We start from the raw sequence: 11,696 nt of genomic DNA, 5'->3' as shown, positions 1-11,696 counted from the left end.
CAAAATAATTTGAATAATCTTGGTATAGGGTAAAAAAATACCATTTGTGTAAAATTATTTCATAATCGGACTAGCGGATGAGATGTTGTATGAAGTTATTTCATCTATTGTTTTTGCTCTTGCGGCATCTATGTGCAACCAACCGGAACCGGTTGAATAAATTTGGAAGACGACCACCCAAGAAAGATTCAAGCCAAGTTTTTATCAATTTTCACCACACGATATAAGGGGAGACATTTTTTTATGAAAAGTGTAGACGGACGACAGACGGACAAACAACGTACGGCGAGTGATCACAATATCCCATCCAGAGCTCTTTGTGCTAAGGTGAGCTAATTATTATATGTGAGTACTTCGTAACAAACCTCCGGGCCCAAATTTTCCCTTTTGTCGTATTTTTCTTTGACCTTTCTAACGTCTCTTTCGAACTTTTCTTTGGCATTTGGAGCCATGTAGCAGTTGTCTTCTATCATGTTGAAACATGTTTCTAGGTGGCAAGTCTAAAACTCACGGCATTTTTCTGTAGACAGTTTCTTATACTCTTCCTCTGAAAATACCTAATTGAAAAATCACAGTTTAATAGGTCATAGTAAGTAAGATGAAATAAAAGTTAAGTAAGTTGGTAAAAAAATAGTGTTTGTGTAAAATCCATTCTTGACAAATGACTTCAGGTAATTTGATTAATCTCTTAATTATTGACTTTATTCGATATAAAATCAACAAACTTAATTTCAACAGCTATAATCTAAACCCTTCATAGTATTACTTTCATTACCTAAATTTTCTTGCAGAATAATTTCAGTTCATTCCTAACAAAAGGTTGGAATCATGTTGTATGCAGTATTATTTTTTCTTTTTGTTGTTTTACCATATTCAAAGCGTTAAATTAGCACAAAATTATATATGCAGTTGTGGTGTAGTTATTGTGAGTGACTTAAGTTCCTATGACGTATTCTGAAGTGCAGTTATAACATGTTCAAACTATTATGTATAACAAAATTCGCAAACTGTAGTGGTTATGTGAGCTAGGTTTATATAATGAATTCTGTAGGCGTTCCTAAATTACTTCCAAAATCTCAAACTGTGATTATTGTGCGTGACCTTACCTCCTATGATGAACTGGTGCAACTATTCTATGTTGAAACTACTTCCAATAAATCCAGTAATAGTTGTTAATTGAGACCTAATTCCCTATGACGAAGTCTGACCTGCAACTAGGTCATCTCCAGAACATCTCAAATTGTAATTGATGTATGTGCCTAAAGGTCTTATGTTGGATTCTGAACTGCATTCATTTCAAGTTTAAACAGCGTACAAAATGTTGCGCGTGACTTATTTCTTAAATGTGACTGTCATTTTTATCAAAATATGACCGAAAAAGCCAAATATACAACCTCGTTTAGACAAAGCTGAATCTTTTCTATGTATGATATATAAAATAACACTTCAAAAGACGGCAATTCACACACCTTTCACCTATTTTTATATGTTATAAACCTACATTTTGATGAAGAATATAGACAAGAGTAAAATAGTAATTTTAAGATGATAAAAATATGAATCACATTTGCTGTCAATTTTCTGTCAAAGACGCATAAAATGTAAAATGAACTAAAAAGATAAACCTTGAATGGTGTTTGTACTGTTTGACTAAAATTCGTAAATTCATAATTATATATTATAATAAAAGGCTGATAGAATGTCAAAATGATAGCCAAAAGTTGCAAACATTCACTCAGCATAGTAAAATAAGAAGAACTATTAAATATATCAATCGCTGTTATAATTTTGTGATGAAAGTATTATTTGACTATTTCGTGTTTTTAATCTTTCATTAAACCCTGTTAGCGGTGGATGTTATCAAGCATTAATATTTCATTATAAACAAAATACGTAGTATTCAGTTAATAAATAAGGTCAATATTTAATAACATGAAACTTAAAGAAGATGTATGACAATTTCTAGAATTATGGACATCTTTTGGTCGTCTCAATAGTTTCTCACAGTAAAATTAGCACGCAACAAAAATTACATTTTCCTTACTCTCAATAAACCTTTTAGGAAAAATAAGAATCTATTTAGAAATACAAGTCAACAAAGTAAAATAGAGGTAACCTTAAACTCCTCAACAATTTCGGACATATGTTGCTGGCTTTTAGGTATCATCTGATTCTGGATGCGTTCAATCCCTTCTTTTTGTAGCACTTTGAATCTTTCCGTGGGCGATCCATACAAATTAGTTTTTTCGTCGTCTCTGATAGAATTTCTAAAAAGTTCCGTTGTTTCTTTCCAAACACGTTGGTTTTCTTCTTCCGCTATACGGTGTTGAAGAGAACTTACATGTGGTATCGCACCTTCTTCCACAGTCGCTACTAATGCACGTGCGTACACACAGAATGCTGAAGCATAACTATAACTTTGTGTATCTAATGACTAAAGACTGTAAATAAAAATTCAAACATTACATTTTTCGAATTTTCTGTTAGTTAAACGAAGAAACAAGTTAAGTGTTGTATATTCTGCGAACTGGCAAGAGACATTATGATGTTATTCTGACGTAAAAATTCTGCAAAAAAACGCCCGAATCATTACATCTTACATGAATAAAGTTCTGCATGAGTTTTATCTTTACATTTTACTTAACATGTTAAATTTGTTTCCCGTTTGATTTAGTTCATTTTTCAGCTCTTTGAATATCTAACACTAGGGCTTACTGTAAGCCCTTGAGATTCACTTTCATTCCCTTCTTATCTGTTAAATCGTTTAGTCAATCGTTTTAGTTATTTAATAAGTAATTATGATAACATTTTCTTTTAGTTAGTAAAAATACGAACCACTGGTTGTGCATGGTGAGCCATTATTCAGTCGCTTAATGTCTGAGTTTCTGAACAAGTGGTTTTTAAACTTCTCCTTGTCTTCCAAAAAGCGAGCTTTTAGCTCTGGATGATCAGTTTCACCCAATTTCGCCAGGTCTTCGAATTCTGTCGGTAATGTCAAAGTGAAGCATGCTCTCTTCTTACAGTACTCTCGGATGCACCATTTTGGAGAAAATCGGCAGTCATCGTGTCCAGCAGATTCCAAGATATTTTCTAGATACTCTTTGGGCTCCACCACTTTACCATTGACTTTAACTCTGGCAACATCTCGTAGAAGTAAAATGAACTCTGGAAATGATTCTTGTGCTTCTCTTTGTTGTAGCTTCTTCGAAATCATTGCGATAAAACTTAAAACATATGAAGGAAATTATACTTGCAGGAAAAATGTCAATAATCAAGTAAAATATAAATTTGGTGGAGAGATAAATATTCTATCATAGAAAAGGTTAATATCACATACTACAGCCGTTATGGTTGGGTTCAATTCATGCAGAGAGGTGACTTGAATGTGTTTGATTGAATGATTTTAAGAGGCTTGTGCTGTATCAAAAATAAAGAAGGCAATCGTAGTATAAGCTGTACAGAAATTCTCTAACATTTTCAGCTGCATGGGACCTATTCATCAAAACTGTATTTTCATTACAACTATTTTTCTAAGTTTATACGTATCAGATATTTTTTCTTAATTGTACTTTACTTATGTGTAAACCTCTTATTTTATGTATGACAACTCAAATGAATTAATCCAAAAATTTAAAATCTGGTTTAGGCAGCTTTCAGAACTGAGGCATCCCGCTTTGAACGGTACTTCATTTTATAATAAAGCACTTAAATGACCTTGCATGTGACTACGCACAGTTATTTGTTGTATATCAAATACATATAAAACTATAAGATAATATAAATGATCATTAGTGATTATTTTAATTATCCCAGGCCTTATCACAGCTTCGAAGATTTTTCCGATCGGTGTAGTGTTTGAAATAGAACAAGAGAGCCATGATTGTCTTTTATCGTTCACCAGAGTTTTACAGCTCAGATAGATTTCTTCATCATTACTCTGAAACCGGCCTTCAGGTTCAGTGAAGAAATATTCAATGTTTTCCATAGAGCCATATAGGGAGAAATAGACCAGTCATGTTTTTTTTTTTTCGATGAATCAAGCTTTTTAACACTTGTAGAAGGCGGTCACCTAAAGAAAACTTTCTTGGAAATTATTAGAAAATGTAACAAATGATTTAAGAAATGATGGCGTTCGAAGATTTTTCCATTTTAGTTCTGGCGGTCATATTTTTGACAAGCTGGTATAATATGATCACTCTTGGTAGATTTTCACTCAAGGAATATTTCTTTGAAATTATTGAAATATCAGACCAACAGTTTAGCTGAGGTTTCTCGGAGATATTTTTATATTTAGCTCACTGGCAGGTGGTCATATTTTTGGTAATCGGTGTAATTTAATCAGTATTATAGAGTTTCCAAAAGAACTCTTTCGTAAATTTGTTTTCAAGTCTGACAAGAAGATTTTGAAGTTACTACTATATACATATAGGGGAAGTAACCAGGCTCTCTAGTCAGTATTGTTTTAAACATTTTATAGTAATTTGAACAACCTTGGTAAAGTGACACCTAACTACCACTAATTTAATTCTAAAATTTGGGCAAACATTTATTTGTCAAGAACATTTTTAAAATGTCCCCTGTATAAATGACCACGCCCCCTGGTTGTCAAGTATTTTACGAATCAGAGTAATTTTAAAATTCAGATAAACTGTCACAAAAGGAACATCTGAAAGTGTAGAATTATCTTAAAATCAAACCAGCGCTTTAGGGGGAGATACGGTTGAAGCTATTTTTAATAATTTTAATCTTAAGCAGCCATTTGTTTTTGACAAAAGAAGAATAATTTGAACAATTTTGTGAAGGGTTATCCAAGGAACATTGGTGTAAAATTATTTAATTACTTTAAAATCAGGTGCTAGCTCTGACTTTCTGAAAAGAAGATTGTAAAAAGTTTTTACTATATTATACACAATAGAAAAGTGACTTAGCCCGCTGGTGGTCAAGCCTTTTCACGAATCTGAATAATCCCAGGATGATTTATGTACGATTAATTTGAAATTAGATGAGCATTTTAAACAAGAATATCTTTTTTACGTTTCCCCTATATACATATAGAAAGCTATTAAAACCAAGGCGGCCATGTTTGCTATTTGGCAAATGGAATAATTTGAATAATATTGGTAGAGTGTCGTCCAAGAAACATTTGAGTGAAATTATTGTAAAATAGGACAAGCAGTTTTGGAGCAGATATCGTTTGAATATTTTCTTTTTAGTTTTATCTCTGAAATCCCCTATACGCTACTAAGCGGAACTGTTTGAACAAATTTGGTAGAAGACCATCGAAGAACCATCCGAGCCAACATTCCTCAGCTTCCATGAAACGAATTCACGGCGGAGTGGGGGGTGGGGGGGGGGGGGAAGGGGCGTCGTTTGAAAGAAAGTGTACGGACGAACGACAGATGAACCACGTACGACGAACGGACGGTTAGTGATCAAAATAACTCACGAACTAAAATGTGTCATAAAAAGGATCTACTTTCAGTCTATATAAAAGGATACCCTATTTTTCCTAAATCGTTGTTGTCAAACTTGTCTTTGGCGTTAAAAATGAACTTATCTGACAGTAAGAAGGACAAAGTCGATAGGCGGTTATCTTCTTGCTCTGTATTGGTCTGAAATGTGTATATAAACACAACACCTGCTTGGGATTAGTTCAAAATATCTATTCAGGCATTATTAGTATACTGTGACAATTATATTTCAGTACAAATATGAAACAATCCTATTATTCATGTTAAAAGGTAGAAATTGTCATGACATGAATCCGTTCACTTTCTGAATCGTCTGGGCAAAATTATAATTATTACTATACCAGATTGATACCAGAAAATATCCTAATGATGTTGTTTTGCACATCTGGCCACTTCCGTTATCACTAAAGTTGAATTTGTCTCTGGACGAAAGACGACGCCACAAAATGGGGTTGGAAAAAATGTTTAATTCTGATAATTGATGGTGTATGTATGATTTACCCGTTTGTTAAGACTGCCAGGATAAATATTAGTCAAATACGAAGGTCAGTTACCCTTCTGAATTTTCATGGCACACTTACTTGACCAGATGAACTTTCTTCTGTCAAGATGGTCAAGCAGAATCATGATTACTACATTATACAAAAAATGTACTTTTACTTCAAAATCAAATGATGAAAATTATCCCCCCGCCCCAAAAGTATACTCAAGTAATTTAAAACGTCTTCTGTTATCACGCCAATACGATCTGATGAGGCAAAGTAAACTATACAAATTACGATTCTAGTTACAAATATTTGTACTGGATCCAAAGGAGGGCTAATAATTTTAACTAATATTGACTGGCCAACCATTCAATACTTCAGTAAGTATTTATTGCATGACATTAGAGCTTCTTTCTCATTTTATACTTTAGATCTGCAAACCTGTGTTGACATATATAAACTCGCCAATAGCACAGACTATGGTCCGGAAATTTTTATGAGGAGTCATGTAATTATATACCTTAAAAGGATCATGCAATCCTTCTGTATCCAGGAAGACCACTACACACTTTAAAATGGGATGCTCCCGGCACAATATCCAAATACCACTTGTAACCGCTGTCTGTCCATCAGCCACGCCGAAACCTGCATTGGATTGGAAAACAACATGATTGTCTTAGCACTTTTGGTACGCTAATGGAAAGGTTGTAAAGGATACCTATGGTAAACTGCCTTAATTATAAAGTCTTATATTTAACCATTAATAATCACATGTGTGCAAATATCGTAAAACAAACACAATTTTAAAACATTTCTTCCGGAATATGGTAATTAAGTTTAAATGTATATAGAAACAGGTGCAGTATTGTTCAATTATAGTTCTTACGGTTTTTTGTTTTCGTTTTTTTTTTGTTTTTTTTAATAAACTCTGAAACATTTGCTTCGTTTTCTTTCTTTAAAATGAATCAAAATGTCAAAATGTACAATGCATATTTTGATACTGTATCTTAGTTTTCTTCAGCAGTTATCTTCAGACGCATATTTGATATTGTACAAGAGAAGTTGGCAGTTACGTTTAGATACATGTATATCTTTCTACGCGGAGCGTATCAGCAAGATCTCTTTGCAAAGTAAATCTTATTTGTTGATGCCTATTAACAGTTTTAAGGTCAATGCAGCCTATATTCGTGCATATTTATTTTGAATTTAAGGTGCTTATCAAAGAACATCGTTTTGAGAAGTAGGTTAGCATTACAGAAATTTGAAAAGTACATATTCCATTGTCACCTAATCAACCCCTTTGATCGCAGCACTTTAAAATTGTTTATTATTTGCGCCTAGATATTAAAAACCCGCTATTAGAAATCTAGATATTGTAAACTGGAATGGTTTTACCGGTTTGGCAGTTGTAAGAGAAGAGATGTTGTCCTTCTTGACTCGCATATCGCATATACATGTATTTCATCGCAAATCGTTTTCGCTAAATCATCCAAATTATCCCCACGCATGAGTGATTTAAAAATGGTACGTAATAGGTATAAAGAAACCCTGATATCAAACGTTTTAATATTATTCCCGATATGTTCTGGCACTATTTCAAAACTCTGCACTGTTTCAAAAGCACTTAGTGTATATAAAGGACATCTGTTTGGTTTCCGGGACTATAGATTTTATCTCAGCTAGAAGTTTAAACTAGCGTGTATTTCATATTTATGAAAATAATTACTATGTTAATTGATGAAATAATTAGCCTTAACACTTGCCAAACTGTGGATTTTACAGAGAATATTTATAAAAAATTCTCAATGAATTACTTTACCGTTCTCTACACCACACTCTGCGAGTTGGTTGAGTATCCACGACTTCCCCGTTCTTAGAGAGCCTGTTACTGTGAAAACAACAATATGACTTTCCAAACGCCTCAGTTCATTCAATACGTTTTCATTCACAGCTATACCATTGGCGCTGAAACGAATGAACCACTGTGGTTTTTGAAGATTACCAAGCTGGAACTTTAGTTCCCGAGACATATTTGCTGAAGAGAAAGAAGAAAAATGTTAAATTGAATAAGTTATAGAAGTCATTGATCAGAGCACACCTGGTAACATTACTGGCACCATCTTTCAGAAAAGTCGAAGAAAAAATAGTAAAGGTAAAATTAAAAACTAATTAATATGTTTCTTTCACTTTTGAGAAAACCATATGTTACATTTTTACCATTGTCTGGTTTATACTCGGTGACAGATAATATGTCCATGCTACAAATGAAACAAAAAATCCTTAATATGCAAGGGCGAGCCTTTTAAGAGAGAATTCTTCAATGCTCTTTGTGTAAATCTGCCCGGTTTCAAAAGGACTGTTTCAAGAAAGAAAAGCAAAGGTCAACTAAATATTGATCTTGCCTAATATGAATTTAGTAGAAAACACAAATTACAACACATTATTATGTCTTCCCCCACCGGGGGAGACATATTATTTTTGCTCTGTCCGTCCGTACGTCACACTTCGATCAATTACCATTTGACCTAGAATTTTTAAAGAGTGGCAAAGCTGCCGGAGTAGATCACACCTATTGATGTGGGAGTCACTCTGTTAAAGGTCAAGGTCACAGGGGCCTGAACATGGAAAACCATTTCCGATCAATAACTTGAGAACCACTTGGCCCAGAATATTGAAATTCATAGGATGATTGGTTATGCAGAGTAGATGACCCCTATCAATTTTGGGGTCACTCTGTTAAAAGTCAAGGTCAAAGGGACTTGAACAAGGAAAATTATTTCTGATCAATAACTTGAGAACCATTTGACCCAGAATGTTGAAACTTCTCAGAATGATTGGACATGCAGAGTAGATGACCCCTATTGATATTTGAGTCACTCTATTTAAGGTCAAGGTCACAGGGGTCTGAACATGTAAAATCATTTTCGATAAGTAACTTGATCACAACTAGACCCAGAATGTTAAAACTTCATAGACTAATTGGACATGCAAAGTAGATGCCTTCTATTGGTTTTGGGGTCACACTATTAAAGGTCAAGGTTGCAGAGGACAGAAAATGGAAATCCATTTCTGGTCAAAAACTTGAGAACGAACCACTTAACCGAGAACGTTCAAACTTCGTAGAATGGTAGGACTTACAAAGTAGATGATCTCTAGTGTTTTTGGCGTCATTCTGTCAAAGGTCAAGATCACAGGTAAACATGGAAAACTCTTTCCAATGAATAACTTAAGAATCACTTGACACAGAATGCTGAAATTTAAGAGGATGGTTGGACATGCAAAGTGAATGGCCCCTATTGATTTTAGGGTTCACTTGATCAAAGGTCAAGGTCACATGGGCCTGAACACAAGTAATAACTTGAGAACTACTAGGCCCAAAAATATCACCCCTGTCCCCTATCGACATCTTGCCGATACAATTATGCATTGGGTCAGACATGCGCTTTTCTACAAAAGCATCTTCTAGTTTTCCAATAATATAATTGTGATGCCCGTAAAAGTTATTTCCCTATACATTTATTGAGTAAGACTCTTTATCACGAAAACCCATCAATAATTTGTCAATGCCATCAAAACTATTTTCAAATGAGCGTACAAATTTAGAAATATTTAACGTTTACATAACAGGCCAATATGCGAGCTTAATACTCGACTTGTGTCAGTCAAGTTTATGTCAAAATTTGTTTGTACAATGTTTAGTACATCTGACCTTTTAAGATAATATATTACAATTCGAGTTCTAAAGTAGTATGTTTAACGATATACGTTATCATGAGCTAGCTTCAACTACAGAATATTATTTGTGAAAGTTTGTTGGGTAATATAAAAATGAGGTTAAAGTAGTTTTCTGAATATAATTTTGTCACTTTATCTCGTATAAGAAATCTGCTGTTACCGTTACACTATTTCACTGCGAAAGCAGTCCTAAGAAGGCCAGATGAATTGGATACTTAAGGTGTTAAATACTAAATAATTCATTTGTTTACAGTTCATCATGCTGTCTATGAACCTGATATATATTTATATTAGGTTTTGAAACGCATGATGAATTGTACAAAAACAATTATATGTATATAAATATAATGTTGAATATGTCATTACTCGAACCACGCGGATGAACAACAGATTTTCTTCTGTTTCGCCTTGGGCAATTTCTTGTTTGCCCGCGCGACAAGATAAACACTGATATGATCGATAAAACTTAATATACATCGTACATATTTGTACTACGCACCAAAACCTGTGCAAGTAATAATGAGCTCATTCAGAAGATAAATTGTACGAAAAGTATATTAACAATATAAACGCTCCATTATATTCAACATCATTGTCAATTGAATGAACAAAAAGGTTAAAAATGGGCATAATTTTTAAAACTTGCAAATCCATTTCCATTTAGTGGGTACAGAGATGCCAGCTTACATACAAAAACTTGACTAAGAATTGCTAAGTCAAAAAAGGTGAATATATTTAAAAAATGCAAAATAAAGTTATAGAACCTGTGCATTGCATGCATGTCAGATCATCACAGTGAACAAGTGTATGACATTTCAATCCACTCTATTAGTGGGTACTGAGATACCAGCTTACATATAAAACATTAACAAAAATTTCTTAGTGGAAAATGGGCATAATTTTGTAAAAAAGCAAAATTAGTTATGGAACCTGTACAATATAAATCAGTTCATCAGAGACGCGGACGCCGACGCGGACGCCTACGCATGGGTTAGTCCAATAGCTCTGCCTATTATTTGAATAGTCGAGCAAAAAATCTAATTCTCTTTTAAAAGCATATTCACAATATTCATACATCAAAACTTAATACTACTGACATTTTTACATAGCCAAGATTTAGTCTTCTGATCGCCGTATTCGTAAATATCTGTTTTTTTTTTTTTTTTTTTTTTTTTTTTTAAATTGCCACATAATTTATTATATACATGTAGTCTATTATGTGTGAAGCATTTTACAAGTGTCTCTATACGTTTCCTAGTTTTTGCTCACCAAAAGTGGCTGCCAGTTTTTCAAAGGAGATAACAATTGACAAAAAAGTGATACTACTTCTGACAATTTAGTACTATCGCTTCTAGGTTCGACTACATTGGGGTCCGAACGGCCGACCCCTGCTACTCCTATATTGAATTGTGTGTTTATTATCATATATCAAAGAAAAAATATATCTTACCCTTTATTCCCAAGTCATGAACACAATTATGTAATATTTGATACGCTGGAAATATATTTAGAACAGTCACGTGGGCTTTTACAGTTATTTTAAATAACAATGTCATTCTTGGGTTCCTCCTATGTGGTGGATTTATTTAAAGCTACTTTCCATAGAATCGCAAGCAATCTTATCATTTCTCTATATTTTCTTTATGGTTTCAGACTATGCAAATATCAATTATTTTATCTAAATTCCACTTTGTTACTTTGTAATCACTTATTTTCCTTGGAGTACCGAAACCTATTTTTAGAATGTGAAATTGAAAGTAGACTATGATAATCAAAAGAGCGCACACTTAGCTGGCAAACAGTAACACAGTGGCTGCCCTAGCGCACAGTAAGGTATCTGGGTAAAGAAATTCGGTACTTAATGTCGAATATTCTAATATACGGCCTTATATGCAATGTAAATGTTCGTTGGGCGTATATTCAACAGCTTAAAGACAAACTGCCAGGGAATGTGACACAATTTATTATACATGAATTTAAACGTGATGTTAATTTCTTTTAAATG

General features: G+C 33.6%; 1 protein-coding gene across 1 annotated transcript; it reads right to left on the bottom strand.

The window, feature by feature from the left end:
• Positions 1–371: 371 nt before the first annotated feature.
• On the bottom strand, positions 372–11,451 carry LOC128546080 (guanylate-binding protein 1-like). The gene is made up of 7 exons (XM_053517681.1): positions 11,142–11,451; positions 7,776–7,991; positions 6,477–6,601; positions 5,500–5,612; positions 2,836–3,224; positions 2,117–2,400; positions 372–557 (listed from the first exon to the last, which is right to left on the bottom strand). The coding sequence occupies exons 1-7, from the start codon at positions 11,245–11,247 to the stop codon at positions 501–503; spliced, it is 1,290 nt and encodes a 429-aa protein (XP_053373656.1). The 5' UTR covers positions 11,248–11,451; the 3' UTR covers positions 372–500.
• Positions 11,452–11,696: the final 245 nt, after the last annotated feature.

The sequence above is a fragment of the Mercenaria mercenaria genome, chromosome 11 (genome assembly GCF_021730395.1).
Source record: "Mercenaria mercenaria strain notata chromosome 11, MADL_Memer_1, whole genome shotgun sequence".
In the NCBI taxonomy this organism is placed as follows: Eukaryota; Metazoa; Mollusca; class Bivalvia; order Venerida; family Veneridae; genus Mercenaria; species Mercenaria mercenaria.
This window is presented reverse-complemented; position numbering and strand designations above follow the sequence as displayed.